Below are 23272 nucleotides of genomic sequence, written 5' to 3'. Positions count from 1 at the left end.
CACGTCTTTCAACCCAGAAATGTCCGAAAAAGTTTGACGGAGCCGCCGGTGAGTTGTGCGTGTAACGCTGATGTGTGTGTGTGTGTGTGTGTGTGTGTGTTTTGCCGCCATGCTGACGGACTTCTTCTTTGTAAGAGATGTCTTCTTCTTTTTCTTCCAGGACTTCTTTTCAGTCCCTCCCAGTGTGAGGAAGTGGGAATTCCGTGTCCAACGGCCCGCCTGATAACGGCGCAGGTACGGCAGATGGTACGTGGCCAGCGGATAAGACGCTGGAGATTTATTTCACAATTCCTCATGCTTTGTCCTTATTAGTCGCAGCAACAAAAGAAAGGCCATTTGGAGGGATTTCCCAAACGGAAAGTCTCAACGGATTGGGAAGGCCTTTCAAGGACAATTCTGCCCCCCCAAAGCTAGTTTCACTTAACAACACCAGATTTGTGTGTCATTCTTGAGTAGACCCACCAAAAAGTCTCATGAAGCCGAAAAAGATACAGTGGCCATTTTGGGGGAATTCCAGGGCTCTGTCAAAAAAAAAAGAAAAAGTCAGCCCCTGAAGTTAGTTTCACTTGGCAACATCACATTTGGGTTTATCATGCCAATCAGGAGTAGACCCACCAAAAAGGAAGTCTGCCATTTTGTTTGGAAGTGGCCCATTTGGGGTCATTCCAGAGTTTCTTTCAAGAAAATTCTGTTTTACTTGCCAGCATGAAAATTGGTAAACATGTCCGTCATGAGTGGAGCCACAAAAAAGTCTCAAGAAGCGACGCCTGAAAAGATACAGCAAGTCGGCCATTTTGCTTAGGAGTGGCCATTTTAGGGTCATTCAAAGGACATTCATCCCCCGAAGCTGGTTTCACTTCGCCACATCAAATTTGGTTGACATGTTAATCATGAGTAGACCCACAAAATGGTCTCATCTCGCAGGAAGTCTGACATTTTGGTTTTGAAGTGGCCATTTTGGGTCATTCCAAGTCTTAAAAAAAAAAAAAACGTTTCACTTATCAACATCAATGACAATCATGACAAAAAAAGTCTCATGATCCATGTCCAAAAAGACACATGAAGTCTGCCATTTTGTTGTCCATTTGAAGTGGCCATTTTAGATATTTCCAAGAGTCCTTGAAAGACAGACGGACTACTCCTTGTTTTTTCATCAGATGATATTGACACCAAATTGGAACTTAGTGCAGATAGCAAGAATTGTGAGTTTTCATCCTTACAAGTGGGCGACGTTTGATGATGTGCCCTCAAACTCTCACTTCAAACTGTCCAATTGCTGAAAGTCGGCCACAAGATTCAAAAGTATCCAACCAATAATGTTTTCCCTCCAATTGCTTGACAGCGCGCAGGTGTAGCTAGCATAGCTAGCATAGCTAGCGCGCGATCGGTGCCAACCGCCCGGCGAGTTGACGCAACAATTTCCATGTGTTGACTGTCAACACGGTCGTGATGTTCTTTCTTCTGCTGCCTCATAAATAATAAGAAAAGAGCGTCCGGCGTGTGAAACAATGACACGGCCGCACTCAACTTGCGCTTTCGCCGCATCCATCTGTTTTTCTCTCTCTTTGACAATCCCGCAACTTCTTATCTCGCTTGAGCACGGCTGCGCTCCTTACACACACACACACACACACACACACACCACAAACAGAAGTCTGTCCCGGCCACCTCCTCGTAAACACGCACACGCACGCACGCACGCACGCACACACCTCCAGCACTCCGCAGACGAGTGAAAGCGTCTCACACGCCGAGTGTTGAACTCTGATAAGTTGACTGCGAAGTCTGTGGTTTTGTGTTTGTGCTCACGTGGCAGTGCAGCGTTCTTGTTTGATATGAAGGAGCCCGTCCCAAACATTCTGATGGAAATCCACCGTTAGCAAATATCCATTCATTTGATAATCGATTCATTTTCGACGAATCGATGACTTCATTCATTTATTCACAAGAATCACGGCATTCCGTAGCATTCGTTTTGGCTGCACATGTTCAATTTCTTTTATCCAATCAAATGTCAGCTTTTACGTGTTGCCGTGTCAATTCAATTTGCCTTCATGATCGCTGTTGCAATTGAATTCACATTTGTCCGCATTTTTGCACACTCTAATTGTTTGGTGGGAACAAAACTTGCCGAGACGCCGCTGTGATGTTAATGGGCTTCATCCTGTGCTATCTGCAGTTCTTATCTATGGACGGACAGGTGGCGGTAAAATCGCCCACGGCGCCTTCACGCGCCCACGCCCACACAAATTCAAACACGCCATGTTTGCTCAGGATTTCCCGCCCTAAAATGATCGGCAAATTGCCCTGCAATAAATGCCTCAGATTCAAATCATGGGACTAAATATTAGGAACGTGCTCTCATTTGAAAATAAGCGACTGGTCATCCCACCACGAGTAGTTTGATCCGTTTGTAGCTAATAATCGTGTTTGTTTGTCTGACGACATTCCCGCTCGTTTACTTTCCCTCCTTTTGCCTCCTTCATATTTGCATTTGTTCTTTTTCTGACATGCTGACTGTTGAGCCCACAGGCTTTTTGTACATTTTCCTAGCAGGAGCCACTATTAGCATCTACCACACACACACACACACACAAAATGTTTAAAAGTCGATGTAAACAAAACAGTATTAGAAAGGTATTTAGTCATCCAAAATAGGAATTAAAAGAAGTTGAGAAATGATTGTTTTATCATTTATTAATCTTAATTGGAATTTTATACATTTTCAGACATTGTATGTTTTTAGATTGCTACAATTTAAAAAATATATATGTTTTTTTTTTGCCATTTTTTAAAACACAGTTTTTACATTTTGTTTTACTTCTAAAAGATAATAATTTGCAGTTCAAATTTTATTTAATGTAATTTATATAATTTTTTAAAGCAAAAGTCTTTATTTTCTTATCTTTATATGCAAATATATACTTTTTAATTAAATTTTAATTAATTTAAGAAATTAAAAAATGCCTCATATTTTTATTTAAAAGTGCAATATAATGTTGAAATATTTTGTTACTTTTATCATTTAGAAATTCAATTACATCAATAAAATAAATGACTGAAATATGTATTTAAAAACTTAAGTACAATAACATGTCAAAATTAATTTCTATACATTTTTTCCTTCACTGCCGTTTTGTTTTCTTCATTTTCATTGTCTTATTTGTGTGTGCCTTGTTTACTGTGATTTTGCTGCAGTGTACACTATGGCCTCTTAGGGGCAGTGTGTTGTGACACATGGAGATAACACACCTAAAACTAGTTACCAAAAGACCCGAAGAAGAAAGGTCGCGTATCAAGACACCAACGAAGAAGAGAAAGTAGCAGCTATAGGGAATGTTTGCTAGACTGGAAAGGGCTAAAGGCTTCATGGAGGAACTTTAAAACAAACAAACAAACAAACAGACAAACAAATAAAAGAAGTGTTTAGGGCTGCTTGACAGAAGATGAGGCTTCTCTGGACAAGAAACAAGAAAAACTGTGAAGGAGTTGTCAGGTAAGACCAGCTGTGCCATGGATGACAAAAGTGGAGAATGAAATCTTTGGAAAAAGTATAAAAGTGAAGAAGGAAGTGGAGGAAAACTGAAGTCTGTTGCAGCTAAAACTAACAAATAAAAACGCCGGAGCTCGGAAAGGAAAAGTTATTTTGTTTGTTAGCATTTAGCCACCCTTATGTGTTGTGTTAAAAAAAAAAAAGGTGTAGTAATTGTTTTGCTTTACTGGGGTTACTTTTACTGTCACAGTGCAGTGCAAAGTAGTACAGTCGATACAGAAACCGTTTTACAGTACGTGCTCCGCATTTGTCGTTGAATTTGAATTTGAAATGTCGCCATGAGAAAAATATTTGCATAAAGTAAGCATATTTGCTCACTCATATGTTGATGTGTGTATTAAAAACTTGTAAAATATTATTTTAGTTTACATTTAGGACCGATACAAAATATGGGATTAATTTGCGATTAATCAAGAGTTAACTATGGAAACCATGCAATTCATTGAAAAGCTTAATTGATTGACACCCAAATACTGTTAGAATTTTGAAAAATGTATTTGGAAAAAAAAAAAAAATTCAACTTTCTTTTAAAAGAACAAAGTGCAATTATACATACTTTAAAAAGTAAGATTAATAAAAGTTGATCAAATGGAATGTAATATTGCTATTGTGTTGTAAAAGGTAGATCATTTTTGGAGCCAAAATCAAACGTAAAATTCTGTAAAATGTTAGAATACTGCAAAAATGTATTATTTTATTTTGGTTATTAAAATGGATGATGATGATTGGTTAAATACTTTTTTCTAATTCCCATTATTCTTAGAATTCTTATTATCCACAGATGTTTATTGTGAGGCGTTGCAGGTGTACCCAATGTAGTGGCCATTGTGCTTGTTATTGCTGTGATGGTGCGTTTACTGCCAGCTGTAAATGCAATTGTTGTTTTTTTTCCAATTATTTTGCTCTCCTCATCCATTCCTTTCCCGCCATATGCCCCTCATGAACACTTGTGACACACGCACACACACACACACACACACACTTGCTCACATCAGCTGCCCATCTTGGAAGCGATGATGTCATAGCAGTCGGCACACACTCCTAAGCCAGTTTGTTTCGTAACAGGTGTCATGCATTCAAAGCGTTTGTGTGTGCGTACTGTACATGCACGTGTGTGTGTGTGTGTGTTTGGTTTTGCGCCTTTCCAATGAAAATGATATTTTTGGACTGCTGACCACAAACAAGCCCTCAGTTGGCTGAGCATTGTTGTCTTATTGCGGCAATTATGAGCCATCTTGCTTGCACACACACGCACACACCCATGGTGAGTTCAAGGTCAGTAGATGGTTAGACTGTTTTTTTTTGGGGTGGCGAAGGCCCGTCGGCGGGCCTTTTGGCGATTTGGGAAAGCCCGAGCGGGCAGGCGGGCGTGTTGTGCATCAGTCAAGTGGAGCATGATGTTGACGGGAATCCGCTTGTCAGCATCACTTAAACGCAACAATGGAGCGCATGCAGACCACACGGAGGAGGCGGGGCTTACATGACTTGCATGGACACTGCGAGAATACTGTACATTGGACAAGGAAAGGGCTGAGTAGGCGCTAGTGCTCCTTTGCAAGTTTGCTTCTTTACTTTGTTGCTACTCCACTCATAGTAAGTGCAAAATCAACCAAATCTTCACGCAGTCCGGAAATATGTTTTCCATGCTCGCCTCATCTTTTTGGCCCCCAAATCCAACATGCAATATTCAGCATTTTCTAACAATGAAAGTGATCTTAAAGTTGCTTAATATTTCAAATGTATCCATCGAAATCATTTAAAATGCTGCAAAATGTATTCATATAAGAGATGTGAAATCAGTAAAAAAAAAAAAAAATAGAGTTCATACCAAAATAGTAAATAGCACTGTCAAGTTGAATTTTTATTATTTTTTTAAATAATACTGTGAGAACATAATAAAATATTGATTTATTTTTAATGGTTTAAAATCCCCAAATTGAAGCGGAATAATAAAACATGGATTGAATTAATTAAAAAAGGCAAACGTGTGAGTATACATTTTAAATAAAAGAATGATTCAAATACTGAATAAATAACATTACAGTATACACTAAAACAGAAAAGTTCATGTAGAAAGCAATTAACAGTTCAATAAAACATTATTGGTACATTTTTACATAAGATTATGAAATGGAAGACAGGATAAGAATAAAATAAATGAAGTGAATAGCCTCAAATTAAAGTGGAAATAAAAGGAATCAACAATAGCAATTTATTAATAAAGTCACTTTAAGAGCCCAAAAATGTCAGTTGATTAAATAATTAATATATAAATATAAAAAGTATCAATGTGAATGTACCAAAAAAATAAATCATGAATTTTAAATAAAACATTTCTCTCGCTGCTCGTTTCTTAACTCTTAATTGTTGAATTAAAAGTTTAGTAACTTTGTGAATGCTGCGTTGTATTTGAAGTGCACGTCATTGTTTTTAAGGCTTGTGACGGCGGCCAGCAACTTAGATTAGTGCGTGTGTGCGTGCGTGCGTGCGTGCGTGCGTGCGTGCGTGCGTGCGTGTGTTGGTCTCCATTGAAAGGGCCTTCCCTTCTGCTCTATTTACTCAGGTGAATAGAAAAGTTGGCCCAAGCCTGAGCGGGAAAACATGTCATTTGCTGTGTGTGTGTGTGTGTGTGTGTGTGTGTGTGTGTGTGTGTGTGTGTGTGTGTAAGTGACTCCCCCAGTGTCATGTCCGGCCCCCGCGTCACGGTCTTTGTGTTGTTGTGCTTGTAAGGAAGCAAACGTAGACCGTGGAAGAAAACTGAAGGAGTTCTTAGTGGGAATGTCAGACTGCAAACACGATATAAGCACAATGCTAACATGCTAACAAGTTAGCAACCTGACTACACAGAGCACTATGACCGGTCCATGAGTCATTTTACACAATGCCCTACGGCCACATACTATTTAGTTAAGGAGTATTGCTCAAATGCTAACATGCTAACAATTGGTATGCTACAAGATCACAATCTAAAAAATCACTAAGGTAGCTTGATTGTAAAGGATTTCGCACCGTGCGCTGTCGTCGATAGCCGGGGACTGTCAAATGACAATAACATGCTAATGGTTGCTATGCTAACATAGCAACAAGTTAGCAACCTGTTTCTCAAATTTAAGCTTGCAAAAAAAAGTCAACCAAAGCTCAAAAGTTGGAAAAACTCAGATGTTCGTGTACTTATATGTCAAAGTTAATACTGTAGTTGCCGTCGAGAACGAAATTCTGACATGCTAACAGTTTGTATACTAACATTTTTTTTTTAATTGCTAACAAATTGAGGCTTATGAAAGAATTGTGTAGCTATGAAAATGATCCAAACGCAAATGTCTCGGCCTTGGTGGAGGTCGTTTACTTTTTTGGAATTTCATTTTCCTGAAATTGTATGCTTTTGTGTGTGTGTGTGTGTGTGTGTGTGTATGCCACTTTGCACTTTGACCCAGTTGGCACGACGTTGGCCGCACGAACCCACTTTCTGTCTGCAAGTACAGTTATTGTTTGCCGCCTATCTTCAGCAGGCACGTGTCCACAATACTGTACATGGTGTCTTTTTTTTTTTTCCCTTGTCTCAGTTTTTTCTTTGTCCCCCTTTGCGAAAACAACAAACAAACGGTCCGCCAACGAATGTGGGCCAAATCTGCGCTGGCTAACTGCTAGCGAGGAGCCTAATCTGCTCGCCAGCAGCGCCAACAGTCGCCATCTCGCCGCTTCTATCGCCATCAATCTGTGTACGTATTCCTCACGTGTGTGCGTGCGATTGTGAGTCACACGCCGAGTACGATGGCCGGCAAAAGTACTCGCATCGTAACTAAGCACAGATACCAAAAAGTACGGAGACTTAAGGAAAGTCATGTATTTATTTATACGGCGCTCCGGCAGTGAAATTTGTTGCTCATCCGAACAAGTCTTGTTCTAATGAGAACGTTTTCTCGCTTGAATGAGAAATGTTCTCGTACTAATGTGAAACTTTCTCATCCGGATGAGAAAGTTTCACATGTGAACCAGAACGTTTTCTGGTCTTGATTCATAAATTACTTTAATATCTTTTTCCCCCCATGAATTAACAACAAAATCGAATTTTAAAGACCAACTTTTTTTGTATCTTACTGTTTTCTTGAAATTTGCTGTTGACGTGAATTTAAAAGTATGATCTTACATTTATGAAAGACTTGATTTATTGCACTTTATGACAATTCAGAATCTTTTTAATTTCTATTTACGATGATTGAATTAGAATTAGGATTTATGTAACACTTACGTGATGATAACACCTGTTATTTTCGTTAATAAATAAATCATTTAACCAGTTACTGCTCTGCAAATTTTTCATTTGGAATTGAATGTTTGTGGAGTTTTTTTTTTTAATCATGTCCTTGTTTTCTAATAAGAATTGATGTTCTATAGTAAATCGAATCGAATGGAACTGAACTCTTTGAAATCAAATCGATTGAGGAAATTTGAATCTTACTTCTTTCCTCAAATCTTAAGAAAAGTAAACAAGAACAGGAGTAAACAATTACAAAATTGCTATTATTATTTTTATTATTATTATTAAATTACCGTTAGTACTTTGTTATTGCCCAAAAGGCATCTTGACATTAAATTTGGTGTATGGATAAAAAAAGACTCTCGTAAAAGTAGAAGTACAATTGAACTGCTTTACTTCCGGAAAATTAGTACACTAACCAAAATATACAAAAATGCAAAAGTAAAAAAACAAACAAAAAAAAGGAAAGGGGGGGTGCGGGGTGGTGGTGGGGGGGCTTGTGGTTATCAGGCCGTAGCAGCCCAGCCCAGCCCTCCTACCTGACCGCTGCCAGCGGGGAGGGGCCGCCCACGTGCGTATCTGCAACCACAAAAGTGGTCAGCGAATGAGGAAATCAGGCCCGACTAATCTATACAGGCCACCACACAGCACAGTACTACTGTAAGTTGTGTGTGCGTGTGTGTGTGTGTGTACTGTACACATATGTATGTGTGTGTGTGTGTGTGTGTGTAGCCTGTCACTTCTGCAACATCCGTCTTATAAATCTATTGCGACACGGCAAACTGAATTCATGAGCCAATCTGCTTACGACAGACATGTTTGATTTGAAAAGGGAAAGGAGGCTGGACGCAAAAATAAAAAATGCTGAAGTGTTCCAACTTCTGCTTTTATTTCATGATATCTATTTTGTGTGTAACGTCGTATGATTTACTTTACACTATTTGACAGCATGCATCAGAAAAGCAATTTGGACGTTTTTCTTTTTTTTAAATGGGTCGGCTGTCAAAATTGTGGGATCTAGTATCGAGCCATGTGGAACGCCAAGCAGGCCTGAATTTCAAATGTCAACGTTGATTTTCTGTACTGTTTATGTTTACTAGTGTCACTTATGAGCCGTAACGTCCCCCATCAGACTTTGGCCGAGAGGCGGGCTACACACAGACACACACACACACACACACTCACACACACACACACACACAAACCATCCATCTTTTTAATGTCCAGAGTGACACAAACACTACAGTACGTTGTCTTCTCACAGTATCCATCTGACTGCTGTTTTTGCCAACAAACACACAGACACGCATGTGCGCACACACATACACACACACACACACACACACACACATACACATACAGCTGCCTTCTCAGTCAGTGAAAGCAGGTGTCTGTGTGTCTCGTGGGCTTTAGGGTTATTTTTTTTTGGGGGGGGGGGGGGGGGTTGGTGCGGTAAAATTCCAAATGTGAAAGTCTGCTTGGGCCTCCCATTGCAACATCATAACCTCTGTCACTACTGCCCCCACCCCCCCCCCCCCCTCAAGATCATCCACTATAGAAATACATTTCTAAAAAATAAAAAAAAAAGACATTATTATGCTAAGTTCCTGTTAGCGTGTTCCCTCTGAGACTTTGCGAGGGGATTTTGCGTTTGCCGGCGCTTGTTTGCACGTTGGACGGATGCTGAGAAATATAGCGCCACTCGTCAGTGTGGGGCCCCCCCGTGGCATTTGTGACCTCAAAGGAGAAGAAGGGCCCTCGAGAGGGAATGTGAAGCTGTTTGTTTGTATTGGAGGCGTTTGATGAGCGAATGCGCGCTACTTGACTGGAAACGTGAAGTTAAAAAAGGCAAGATGGAGATTTGGAACGATCGTGTCTTCGCTTCAGAAACAGGCCAAAATAATCACAGCAGTTGAACGTCGATGTCCTTATAAAGCATTTAATTAGGTTGATATTGAGTTGTTTTCATGACTTTTGCTGAAATGTCAGTTGGATCCAAGCCATGTTAACATTGCCACTGATAACATCAGCGGACTCAGCATCGAGCCTTGTGGAACACCAGTTTTCTCCGTCGTTTGAAATATTTGTGGACTGGATAGCGAACCTTGTGGAATGCCTTCAGTTTTCTGCTATGACTCGCGTCACATGTGTAGCGTGTTACCGACGATGGGACATTGTGATTTCCTCGGAATCTTTTGAAAATATCAATTAGTGTTGCATTATGATGATCGTTATCTCTTTCATACCTCGTTCAGTCTTTGTCCATTTTTTTTTTTTTTTACTTTTGTTGCTGTTTCTTATGTACTCAATGATGTCAAAAATACAAACAACGCTCAACACAAGATTGTAGTAAAAACAACACACTTTATTTTACTAGGCAGTATAGAAAAGTATCAAAAATGTGAAAACTTGGTTTGTATAAAACAGCTAATATCAAACAAGGCGTATAACAAAAAGGTACAAAAACCGACAGAAAGTGTTTGAAATGGGCGAGCGCGAGATGCCGATTGAATATGCATAACACAAAACTATTCAAATACATGTATATCTAAAAAAAATAATTAAAAAAAACATGCACAGTCTTAATTTTCATAAAATATCAGTGTTTAGTACTCTCCTTTTTGTAATGGATCAAACTCAAGTGCATCCTGATGTCACTCCTGCCGGGTGAAGCGTGCTGTCTCACGCACACACGTGTCAATATATTGGAGACAGAAATCCGTTTTCCATATAAAAAAAAACAAAAAAAATGTTTGTTCATTGAATGCTTCCCCGTCACAAAAAAAAAGAAACGAAATGAAAAGGTGACAATGCGGTAAACGCTTAATACTTGTGAGGTTGTCCCTTTCTGTGGCGTAAAACACGACTGACGTTCATACAACTTGTTCAGTAGTTTTGTGTTTAACGAGAGGTGACACGCGCACCAAACACTTGAAATCATCCGTAGACCCGTTACAGCCTTAAGAATAAAAAAAAATAAGAATAAAATCATATCAGAAAATTCAACAAGTTGGTCAGTTTTCAATTCGTGAAGATGCCGCCGGATACGCAATAATGCTAAGAGGGCTTAAATACTAACATCGGCCAACACTGCCGCGCCGTTGGCCGATTGTGTCGGAATAAAAAATACAAAAAAATGGTCACCATCCAAACATTGAAAATAAATTAATCAACTTGTTCTTTATATTAATATCAAAATTCAGAATTAAAAATACAGCCCAATTCTAATGATATTTCCCCACATTTTCAATACAATGATAAAAAAAAAAGAAGACAGGACCAAAAAGGGACAGAACAAATGCGTCAAAAACAAACAAACCCAAAGCAATTGTCTATATATGAAAAAAATATAGAGTCTTTGGTTGGTTGGTTGAGCAAGTGGCGTGCAGGAGCCTCTCCCAACGCTTGCACCACAACAAATATGAACCCCGACCGCAAAACGCCGTCTACGCCACCAGCGTCCTGCTCGGGAAGGCGCTGATGTACTTGATGTGGCTGGCCTCGGCCGCCATGGCGCTCTCCTCGCTTTTCCCGCACGTCGTCTGCTCCCAAGAAGCCAGCGGCTGGCGGGAGAACAAATCGCAACGGAAAATCCATTCATTCGTCATCAATGCGGGAATTCACATTTGGACTACGGCGGAGCAAACTTTAATTTGAAGGTGGACAGACGAGGGGGAAGAAAGTGAATGATCGATTTTTATTGGTTTGTTTTTTTAGGAATGTACGAAATGAAATTTCGTCAAATGTTGTTCAATCAATTGAAATGATCTGACGTACCGCTAGTTGGCTGTGGGAGGTCCTGTGAGGAAGGAAATAGGATTTGTGTCCATCGTCGCTTAGCAACGAGCTTGTGACCAAGTCCTGATCGGTGGCGGGGCGGGAAAAATATCAAACCTTCAAATTCAAGATTGTGCTGATTGATGATGAATTACGAGAGTTGGACTTACCGGTACTTCCTGTGCAGAAGCATTTGGCGAAAAGAGCTGCGTGTTCATCTCTTGACCGTCCCACTGCATGTATGGACTCCTTTCACACGGAGATTCCACCTTCCAGTCAAAACATAGCCAACGTCGTCATCCCCCCCAAAAAATGGCATCATAATCATTTCAGAAGCTACTTTGACAGTCACACTTATTTATTGGTCTGCTCTAAAAAATCTCAGGATCTAGTATGGAGCTGTGTGGAACGCCAAACACTTTTTGACAGATTCACGTACATAAGCAAGGCTGGAATTTCAAATGTAAAGATGCCTCCGTGGATTTTTTGCACCGTTTATCCTCTTACTCTTGGATAATGGATTGTATTTTATTAGATTTTTTGACTACAACATGTCAATCAGAAAAGCTGTTCGGGCAATTAATCATGCACTTATTTACAAAAAAAAGTGGACCTAAAATTGAGCCTTGGGTACCGCCACCAGACAACAGATTTTTAATTCAATCGTTTTGTTTTGCTTGTTTTGCCGACTAAACCAACCGTTTTCTCCAATTCCATATTGTCGGGGCTCGTCTATATCGCGGCCTGCAATAGGTTTCAGTCAAATGCATTTTTGAAAATGGCCTCTCCGCATCGCGTCTTTTCTCCCGCCTGCCGCCAGCGCGTGTTTGCTTACCTCTTGCTTGATCTTCTTGAGCGGCGGGTGCTCGATGGCGCACTCCATCGGTTCCTGCTTGATGGACTCCGCCATCTGCGGATCCAAAGAAGCGGACTGGAGACGACACAAACAAATCAAATATTCATTTTCAGTCATCGAATTTGAACACATTTAGCTACGTTAGCCTCCTGATTCTTGCAAGCCATTGGAATTTCAAAATGGTTAGAAGATCTTGGGAATCCTTTTTCATCTGCCCAAAATTCCCATTTTCCCTAGAACAGCCCCCCAAAAACAATGAAGACGTCCGACAAATGCAAATTGTCCATTTTTAAACTTCCGGCTAATGAAAGACATTCAGGCAACTATTTGAGGTATTCCAACAATTTCAGCTTTTTAGCATAGTTCCATTTTTTTTCCATATGGAAGAAAAAAAAAAAGACAAATTCAGCAAAAATCACTCCAACTTCAAAATGTTCAGCTCATTGAGGACATCCTGGGGACAATTCTTCACTTTGTCCAAATTCCTCATTTTGATGATGGAAAATGTCCTCTTTTTTTTATTTATAATTGTACCAAATCCTTTCATATTTTCCAACCATTCTTGCATCAAAATGTCTAGCTCATATTATATATATATATTTTTAAATCTCTTTCCACCTAATTTATGTAATTCTGAACTTTACTGCAGTTGAATTGAATATGAAAAATTGTTTCCTAGAACTGAATATTTTAATTTGGAACACTGATGTCATTGTATTTACATTCAGTTATTTCTTTGAGGTCAAAAGAAACAAAAACGGTATTCAAGGTTATAGATTTGTTTCTCACCATCATCTTGAGCGGCTCGTACTTGGTTTCGTGCGGGGCTAAGGCGGATCTGAAAGGCGAGGGCGTGCAGGGGGACGATTCCAGGATGGAGCGTCCGATGTTGCGAGTGTTGAACCTGCGACGGAGAGCCGACATTCGTCTCCAAATCTCCCAACGGCGGAAATTCGCGTTTGAAAGCAAAGCGTGGACGTGCGCTCACATGTCGTTGTCCTTGGCGGCCTTGGCGTCCACGGACGAGCCCAGTGGAAGACGCTCGCTGTCCGAGTGCTCCGGACTCATCGATTGGCTCAGCAACTGCCAGGAAAAAAAGACAAAAAAAAAAGATGTTTGTCAAGGCTTGGAAAGGTAACTGACGAAATTGAACACAACAGTTTTTAATAATACAAGGAAAAAAACGTCCATATGTAGTAAAAAAAAGAAAAAAAAAGGTGTGCAGCATCTCTGAGAAAGTTAACAAAAAATTTAAATCAATAGTTTGCTTAAGTTAATGTTGTTTTTCCTCAGCTGTCATCAGATTTTTTTTGTTTTAAAACATGTTCAGAGGTGGCAAATCCAGGTCCAAAAAGTAAAACCCTGCCAGTTTGGTTTTAGCGCCGGATGCTAGCTAGCTAGTTAGCTCCCTAGCAGGTAAATGAGCACCATGGGAGCTAGTTAGCTCGCTAGCTAGCATCATCGGCTAAAGCCAAACTGTGGCAGGGCTTTTACTTTCTGGACCTCTGAACCCGTTTCCTTTTTAGAGGCGCCCCTAATCCTCCTTCTTAATCCAGTCTTTTGTATTTTCTGAAGAGCGGACGTTGCCAAAATGAATTGCTAACCAAGCAAGCTCATTTTGGTCTGGACGTTGAAGCCAAAGCGATTCCGCCGAATGGCGCACATACAAAATGTGGTCCTTCGTACACCGCTGACCTGATTTGCACGTCAACACCCTCAAACGAAAGCACAACTTGTGGCTTTGATTTCAAAGCAATTGTGTAGCGCCGATAAGATGACAATTGGAATCCAAGCGTTTGCGACCGTGGACCCAATTATACGTTAAAAGCTGCCGTTATTGATCAATGATCAAGCAAGTGTCCGTTTTCGACACGTAATGAAAAACGTGTTGGCCGAAAGTGGTACAGTCGGGGTAGGTTGGCGCCGGGTGCGGCTTGGCGGCGATCCGGAACCGGCGGAGACGCGCGCGGTCGACGCGACGTAGCCGCTTACCGAGTCGATGACGGACTCCATGAACTCGGGCATGGCGCCGGCGTGCGCCCGCGATGCCGACACGCTCTCCTCGGGCAGGCAGCTCTGATCCAGCGGCAGGGCGGGCGCGGCCGCCTGCTGTTGAGGTAATGACATGGCCACGCCCTCCAAGGTGTGGGCTAACGGGCTCTGGCTAGCCCAGCTTGGATAAGGCAAGTTGATCTGGGCGGGGCAGAAAACAAAACACAAAAAATAAAAAACGTGTACGATGGAAGCAAAAAAAAAAAAAAAAGAAGTCCAAATGTGCACGAGGGACGACGAGTGAAGGGGCGTCGAAATGGAAGAAAACCAGAAAGGGAACTGAAGTTGGCAGGAGGGTGATAGTAGTATTGTGTTGCACAAGGGGTCGTCCACACACACGCACACACACACACACACACACACACACACACACACACACACACACACACACACACACACACACACACACACACACACACGGAGCAAGACGAGGTCCTGTTTCATCACTCGTGTGCAGCAACAGGCCCCCCCAGATGTTTCCTCCATCGTATTCACACAAAGCTAACCGCTGTCACTGCATGGCCAGGGTCGGCCGATGTGCACATAAATCCTCTTGTCACACACACTCACACACACACTTTTTTTTTTTCCACACTTGACAAACTGGGTACTCGAGTTTCTAACTGTTTTTGAATGAAGAAAATTGTTGTTGTTTTTTTGCTATATTGTTCCTACAAATGTGCTTTGTAATCTTCTGAGTGGACTTTGAAGGACGTGCGCGGGTCCAACACGACGACCCGCAAATGCTGCAGTGGCACTGAACTGCCTGCAGGCTGTTAGGCCACGTTCATGCTTGCAAAACGTTTTGAAATGCTTCATCCGAAGTCGGCACTTTTTTGTCTCTTGTCTTTTACCCTGCGACAATTTAGCCACGATTGAAGTCCGGCGGCGCTCCAGGTGGCGCTCTCGGCATCAAGGCCGCAGTTCCAAGGTGTTTTGGAGCTCCGGGCCCTCCCCGTAGCAAATCCACGTCATTTGCCACCAAGAATTGTCTTCTTGGGCTCCCTCTTTAACTCCGTGGATTCTAACGTTGGCTTTCCAAATCTGTCAGCTCGTATGCGGCGATGCTTTTTTCAGACTGCGTTTGTTTTATTCATTTCCTTTCAAATGTCTCAACTCCAAGACCCCCAGGCCCACTTCTTCCCATTGTCCTCCATTTTGCTGCTAGCCGTTGCTAACATGGACGCACTCCAGTAAATCAGACTGCCTGGGCTTTATAAAAGGCTCCCAATCCTAAATGAACTTGTACGTCAAGTTTGGCAAGTATTCACGTTAAAGTGGGTCATTTTTAATCAAATTGTCAGTTTGCCTTTACCCGCCTAATGAATATGCAGAAGCTTGAAAGTGATTAGGAAATGCTTGATATTAAAAACGGTTCACTGGAGTAGAGCTGTCAAAATTAATCGGCAACTATTTTAATAATCGAGTAATCGTTTGGAGCCATTTTTTTCATTAAAAATGGCTTTCATCCTTTGATTTCAGCATATCAACAGTAATTGTTGACTGATTTCTGTCGTCCTTCATGAAAGAAGACTGATTATCTTCTGTCTTTAATCAAAAGAAGACAATTGCAAACGTCAGTTTTTACTTTGGAAACCAGTAACTAGGACTGGGTCGATATGGCCCAAAAATAAAATCTCGATTATTTATTTATTCAGTCATACCGGACAATTACGATTTTAATCCATTTTAATCTAATAAACCCAACAAACATTTATTTAAAGGTGCCAGACAATAATTTATACTGATTCTAAATCAGCTTTAACATAAACTTAACCTTCATAGTTGGCAAAATTACAACTCACAATAACATCTGGATGTAACCGAAGATAAAAACAACAGCTTTTAATAATCCAGTAGACAAAATTTGATGTCACGAGATTTAGCCAATTTTAAACGATTGGATTTTCAAAATGACGATGAATCGGATTCATTCGATTCATTGCTCAGCCCTACCAGTAACATAGTACAACTTCAATACCCCCCTTTTTTAAAAACAACATGAATGCATGAAATAAACACCAATCACTGGTTAATAAACAGTAATCGGGGTGGGGGGGGGGATGATTTTGTAATAAATTTGAATGCAAAATGAAAATAAATTTGATGAGTCGATTAATTGATTGTAAAAACATTTGCTAGCGACCACACCGGAGCACCTTGGATGTCATCTAAATGCGAGCTAAGGCAAACGCGAAATGCCTCGGACGGGATGGAATGTGGACGGAGCAGACGGGAGCAAGCGTGCAACGACTCACGGGCAGCGCCGGCTGTCCTCGGAGCTCGTTCTCGGTGGACATGAGCTGCAGTTCGATCTCTTTCACCCTCTTCTCCTTCTCGGGGTCTTCCTCGCTATAGTGTCTCTGGAAGAAGACAAATAGGACATTTGTGACAATTGATAATGCCGTGGATTTTTTTCCCCCGCGAGCTTTTCGCACCTGTATTGCGGCCGTTGCGTGCTGCGGGATGCTCAGGATGTTCAGGTGCAAGGCCATGGGGAACGGCACCTGCTGGAACGATCGCAAGCGCACGTTTGTAGCAATCGGTAGCACTTTGATGGCGAGACACGAAGGAGCACTGACCCGTTGCGCGTCGGACATGTACGCGTAGCTGAGCGGCGACGCGGGTCCCAGCTGCGCGTGGCTGGGCGGGTGGTGCGGGAAGGCCAGAAGGTGGCCGGCGGGCTTGACGTAGGCGTGGCCCAGCGTTAGCGGCGAGCCGGCGCCCTTGGAGGTGGCGCTCTGCAGGTAGCCCTCCTGCTCCACCTTGCGCCGCATGGTGGAGTTCCAGTGGTTCTTGATGGCGTTGTCCGTCCTGCGGGCGGGCGGGCGGGCCACATGTTGACGTTTTATATACAGTATCCGACATTCTGGATAAAGCGGTCTTAGGTTGGCAACATTTCGAAAGTCAATTCATTGTGGGAATGCTTCATATGTTATTGTGATTTTTATTCTCCACTTTTTTTTTTTGGGCACAAAATATTTCTGATTTACAGTGTTTAAATTTGAACTTCAAAAATTCCCGCCTCCCCGTCTGATGATTCCACATGACTTCCAGTATTGGCACAATTTCATGTTAAATATCCATTTTCATTTTCATGGGGACAGACATGGAACTTTTTCCAAGTATCGCATTCCCCGTCCACTTCCGCCATCATTTCTAAAGTGCATCGTCCAGTAAGCAGAAGGTCATCATTTCCCTTGATGAGCATTCCGCATGCATTCCAATCTTCAGCTTTCGGCATTCCCGCGCAATTTCTCCACAAATTGCACTTAGTCTACTTGTTGAAAGATTTTGTTTGTTGTCTTAATCCTCAGAATGTAAATCTCCAATTGATGTCGTCCTCCAAAAAAGCAATCTGATTGTGTGTTTTCAAAATAAGACACTTGCTTTTATTTTGGAAAATAACATTTTTGCCGAAATGTTACGGACCAAATCAGTAATGAAATCATTATGCATTTATATTTGTGCATTTTTCTGCACTGCCAATTGGAAATAATGTCCCAGTTTTTTTAATAAAACATGTACAAAAAAAATATTCCATTCATCCAATAGTAATAAAAAAAAAAGACAGATCAATTGAGTATGAAAATTGATACCTTATCTGAAGACACGTAATCAGATCAAAATTGACTTTACATTTTTATTTATAATTATATTATTGGATAAATCAATGGAACGAACGATAGAATAATCGCACTCAGGTACACTTTATTGATGGCTGTTTTCCAAAGTAAAAGCATAAGAATGAAAAAAGAAGGACTACAGAAATCGAAGAATATTTACTGTTGACGATTTGGACCATTTCAAGTTCAACAAGGTCCTAAACGATGAATCATTTATCAAAATAGTTTTCAATCGATTTGATAATCAATTAGCCGTCAATGAACCGATTGACGGTTGCGTCTGTTTTTTTCCCTCCTCTGCCTGGTGGTCAGCGTTTTGTTCGCGTGCGTGCGTGCGTGCGTGCGTGCGTCTCACCTGCCGGGCAGCTGCTTGGCGATCTCGGCCCAGCGGTTGCCCAGCTTCTCGTGCGCCTGGTAGATGATGCGGTCCTCCTCCTCGGTCCACGAGGTCTTCTTCACCTCGGGGTTGAGGTGGTTGTGCCAGCGCTCGCGGCACTGCTTGCCGATGCGGCCCTTCAGGTGCTTGGCGATGACCGACCAGCGCTTGGCGCCGTACTTCTGCACCAGCTCGATCACCTGCGCGTGGCCAGAATGCAAGAAGTTCAGCCACATTCTCACTTTCTTTATCTTTGCGTGGGTGAGCGACAACACCTGCCGAGTGGCGAGTGGCGAGTGGCGAGTGGCGAGTGGCGAGGGAGTTTCCTGTGGAACGTTAGCCGCCCTGCTAATCATTACAGCCACACCTGGCCGGAAAGGCAAACCCACTCGGACGCGTCCAATAAACGGCTCCGTGGAGATGACAGACACACTTTGGTGTTGTGTAACTTTTTTTTTTTTTTTATACACTCTAAAAACATCAAAAAGGGACCCAGACAACTTTCTAGGTTGTATTATACAAAATGGCCCCATTTTTGGGCCCAAGTCATATTTTGGAGTTGTTTTACATGAAAAGAACCAATTTCTTGACTCAAAGTTGGGTCAAAGAAGAGGATCGGCCCATTTTTGACCCAACTCTTTTTAGAGTGTAGGGGCTTAAAAATGTGCAATGAGGTTTTGTTTCATAAGACTTTCCTGAATGACTTTTTGCCGCCTTTTTGCATACTGAAATCGTTTTTCATGACTTTTCTTCAAGCAGCTTGAATTTTTTTTTCTTCGATTAAGCTGCTGCACCTTCTAAATATTTCATCTAAATAAATAATGATGTTATTATATTTAATTATTAATTGTATTATTAAATATTTTATAATTATTATTTATAAATAATAAATAAAAATGTAATACTTAAATCACTTGGGTCACATTCTACAGCAACTATCCCCCATTTTTGGTGGAAATCCCCCCCCCCCCTTTTTTTTTTTTACCTGATCTCCGACTTCCTGCATGGGAATTTTTTGTATCCGATCCGCCGCTTCCTTTCGTTTTTTTTTTAACCTGATCCGCCACTTATTCACATTTTTTTCCTGCTCTTTCACAAAGCTGATTGGCCACGTTTTCATTTTTGATGGGATCCATTGCTTAGTCACGTCTTTTTTTGCTTACTGCTCACTAAACATTTGCGCTTACTAAACTCAAAATGTGGAAAACCAAAGTGTACAAAAGTAGGTCACATGAAAACTGAGGTTCCGCAGTAAAACTTTGAACATTGACATTTAACATTGAATGCGTTTGGCCGCATTCAATAATTCTTTGTGATTTTTCAAGGTGCTTTTGCTGACGTGTTTTTGTTACCCGCTGGTCTTCCTCTTTGGTCCAAGGGCCTTTGATGAGTTCTGGGTTGAGAACCTTCTGCCACCTGTGCTGGCACTGCACATCTGTACGGTTCTGATGCGCACAAGGAGAGAACTTTTGTAAAAAAAAAAAAAAATCTAATCAAATTTTAAAGAAAGAAAACAACCAAACAGCTTTGCTGAAACTATTTGTGACTTGACAGCAGAGAGGAATTATCTTAAAGTCCAAAACACGAAAACACTGAATGTCACCCAAAACTTTCCCCAGGTTGGCCTTGTGGTTACATTTCACCGTCGAAAATCCGCCCAGTTATGATTATTTGGAAATGACCGATGATTCGGTTAAGCTCTAGTGCTAATGCTAGCTTAGCAATGCTATCTTAGGCTTGCTATTGCTTCTGTGTTAATGCACTCTAAAAACAGTTGGGTGAGAAGTAACCCAATTATGGATCCAAAAATGGACCAATACACTTGATGGGCCCATTTGACCCAACTTTCTGGGTTATTTTCATACAAAATGACCACATTTTTGAAACCCAAGTAAAGGATCTGACCAATATTTGCGAGTTGGTTTTTTTGCTAAAAGAGCCATTTCTTGACTCAAAGTTGGGTCAAAATGACTCAAGTAGAGGCTCGGTCCTTTTTTGACCCATCGTTGGGTTACTGTTGACCCAACTGTTTTTTAGAGCGTGCTGGACAGTGTTTGAGAATTGAAGCTAAAAACGGGAAATCTCTTGCACCAGAATGTCTCAAGAAAGTTGACTTACAGATAGTAAACTTGCGATGACTTTCCAGTCGTCGGATCCGTGAAGCTCCACCAGTTTCTTCAACTTCTCATCCTGGTCAACAAAAGATGATCTTGAAGGTCGCAGGACATTGGCGGGACGCAGCCCAAATATGCACGCGTGTACCTCCTCTCGCGTCCAGCGGCTTTTGCCGAGGTGCCGCTTCCCGGGTTTGGCCAACGAGCCGTCGTAATCGTGGTCGTACGTCTCCGCCTCCTCCTCGTCCTCCTCGCTGCTGTAAACACTGTGGACGGATGAGGAGGCGTTGGATTTGAAATTGGATTCATCTGCACTCGTAAAGAACCAGTCATTCTTGAAGTTTTGGGCGCCGTCGTTTTGCCAAAACACCCACAAAACGCTCCAGTGAAGATGTGGGTGTGGGGGGGGGGGCGCTTTATGGATGAACAGGTTCTTATGTTTTTGGTTTCTACAGATACTGGGATCGGCACACGCGCTGGTAATTTCTCCAGCCCGGCGTGTTCAGACCTGCAGCCGCATTGTACGGCCGCTCACGCACACACACGCACACACGCACATGGTGACTGTAGCCAATCAGGATGGAGGGCAGGCGGCAAGGCGGGGGCCCGGCGACAGGTGAACAGGAACTTGTCTCAGGTGTAAGAGAATATGTTGGGCAAGTTCCACGTTTGCCGCCGTCAATTGGAGAACAAGCGGCTGCACAACTTTGAGGAACTTGGACAACAAGACGCCTTTAGCGCGCCAAAGCAGAACAATTGGTGATTATGAGGTCATAAAATGAAATTGCGGCAGGTTTTTTTTCCTTCTGAAAATGATGTTGAATGGTGGAAACCTTTGCACCTGTTTTAATGATCTTCCCCAACCACCGATCCTCCAAATTATTCACTATGACTTTTAGTGGGACCGAAATGACTCTTTCCTTCTTGAGCACTTGAGAGTAAACAGGCCCACATTTCACAATGAGTAAATTGCAGAGGGACGACAATTAACTGAACCAAGCAATTGATTATCAAACTCATTGGCAACTATTGTGATCATCCATGAATCGCTTAGAGACATTTACTTAAAGTTGCCCACATCCTCAACATTTCAGCCCCAACAGTAAATATTGTCCAACTTCTGCAGTCCTCCAAGAAAAGCAGATTATGACCTGCATGTTATTTTAGTGTTTCATCAAAATAAGACTTTTGAAAACAAATGCTCTTACATGGTAAACAAGCAGCCACTTTTTTGCTGATTTTCTGTCGAGTTACAAACCAAGCCAATAACGCACTCATAATTTGTGCATTTTCTGCACTGTCAATTTGAACAATTTGTCCTTTTTTTTCTTTTTAAATAAAGCCATGGAAATCTCAAATTTAAATTCATACTTGGTGTGACATTTTCGTTTGAAGGTGCGCCATGAGATTTTTTCACTAAATATGAGGCGGCTCAATAAAGGCAAACACTTATCTCTCTCCCGCGCATTCAATAATGACATAAAATGGAAAGTGAAAACATCCGCACTCGGCTTGGGCTTATCTGCACATTGCTCTGCCATAAAAAAAATACTTCTTACAAAAAATAATGAGGACAATATTAAAACTATTTCTCTATTAGGATGCAATGTCAGTAAAGTCATCATCAAGAATTGAAAAACAATATATCCGCGCGAGTCCAATTGGGTCAAAGCGTGGCACGCGCGCGTCCAAAAATCTAGCGTGGGGGGGGGGCACGCACGTGCGCGCACACACACAATGACAGCAGTGCCAGATGACCACCACCTGTTACGGCGCGCGACTGAAGCACTCCGCGCAAACAAACAAAAAGCGTCCTGATAGACTTGACACATTTTGGGGTGCTGGGTGAGTCGAACGTGGTTCGAAAATCAGCCCCGAAAAACACGTGCCTTTTTTTTCTTTTCTTTTTCTAGCAGTAAATGTCGACAATGTCGGTACCTGTTTCTCGGCCGCCGAGTCATGTCAGTTGTCCCCCGGATTGTGCGGCTCGCAAGCTGGGCTGCTACTCGCGGTTACGTACTTTCGCTCTCGGCGCCGGCTTCTCTCTCCCGGCGAGCTGGCAGGTTGACATTATTTTAAACTCATCCAGCTTCATCGCGGCTCCTCCCCCCTCGTCGTCGCACCACCGCCCCGCTCCCCTCTTCTTCTTCAAGTCCCGCTCAATTTGGCGCTCCTGGGCGCGTTCAAGTTCTTCAGGAATTGAGAGTGGCGGCGACCACGCGGGGAAATTTGCACTCCGATGCGGACGCCGAACTGAATGAGACCGATGGCTGGATTTGCCTTTTTCGCGCTGTGTGACTTATAAATGAATCCCATATTTCTTCTACTTCAATCCCAACGCGTAACGTGTTCCTAATATGACATTTTGCTATTAAAAAGTTTGTATGATTGATTCGTGCCAGTGTTGACAAGTAACAATTCACAGACGAATTAGTATTAAATTAAACTCGAACTACAAAGTGTTCAACTTCATCTAGGCAGTCTTGCCCTTAAAGTATGACTTAAGGTATGAATGCACCTTTGCACCCCGCAAAAAAATTGCTGGTCCTCTGCTGGTAAGTTAGCGTAGTAAACGATTGCGGAATGACCTTTTGGCATGCGAGGACGGAACGTGAAGTTGTGCTGCTATCTTTTATTTTTTTTTATTGGGGGGGGGGGGG

At 42.0% G+C, this 23272-nt stretch overlaps 2 protein-coding genes across 5 annotated transcripts in view; one reads left to right on the top strand and one right to left on the bottom strand.

Annotated features, from left to right (window-relative positions):
- Window positions 1–3338: 3338 nt before the first annotated feature.
- hbs1l (HBS1-like translational GTPase) overlaps window positions 3339–23272 on the top strand; it is a 41443-nt gene continuing 21509 nt past the window's right edge. The window contains exon 1 of the mRNA XM_077552654.1: window positions 3339–3496. The gene's annotated coding sequence lies outside the window, so the exon portion shown is untranslated. The remainder of the gene's footprint in view (window positions 3497–23272) is intronic.
- myb (v-myb avian myeloblastosis viral oncogene homolog) lies at window positions 10156–22716 on the bottom strand. Of its 4 annotated transcripts, none has more exons than XM_077553434.1 (15): window positions 22551–22716; window positions 20761–20878; window positions 20617–20688; window positions 19851–19943; window positions 18478–18698; window positions 17079–17310; window positions 16935–17006; window positions 16755–16859; window positions 14437–14637; window positions 13433–13527; window positions 13234–13348; window positions 12424–12519; window positions 11759–11857; window positions 11589–11672; window positions 10156–11374 (listed from the first exon to the last, which is right to left on the bottom strand). In XM_077553434.1, the coding sequence occupies exons 1-15, from the start codon at window positions 22571–22573 to the stop codon at window positions 11258–11260; spliced, it is 1743 nt and encodes a 580-aa protein (XP_077409560.1). In that variant the 5' UTR covers window positions 22574–22716; the 3' UTR covers window positions 10156–11257. The 4 variants fall into 4 exon arrangements, with proteins under 4 accessions (XP_077409560.1, XP_077409556.1, XP_077409558.1 ...); XM_077553430.1 differs by having other exon boundaries at window positions 16935–17003; window positions 22551–22601; XM_077553433.1 differs by lacking the exon at window positions 10156–11374 and adding an exon at window positions 11415–11457 and having other exon boundaries at window positions 16935–17003; window positions 22551–22601.

The sequence above is a fragment of the Vanacampus margaritifer genome, chromosome 19 (assembly GCF_051991255.1).
Source record: "Vanacampus margaritifer isolate UIUO_Vmar chromosome 19, RoL_Vmar_1.0, whole genome shotgun sequence".
Classification (NCBI taxonomy): domain Eukaryota; kingdom Metazoa; phylum Chordata; class Actinopteri; order Syngnathiformes; family Syngnathidae; genus Vanacampus; species Vanacampus margaritifer.
Note: the sequence above shows the minus strand (reverse complement) of the source record. Positions and strands in the feature narration are given on the sequence as shown.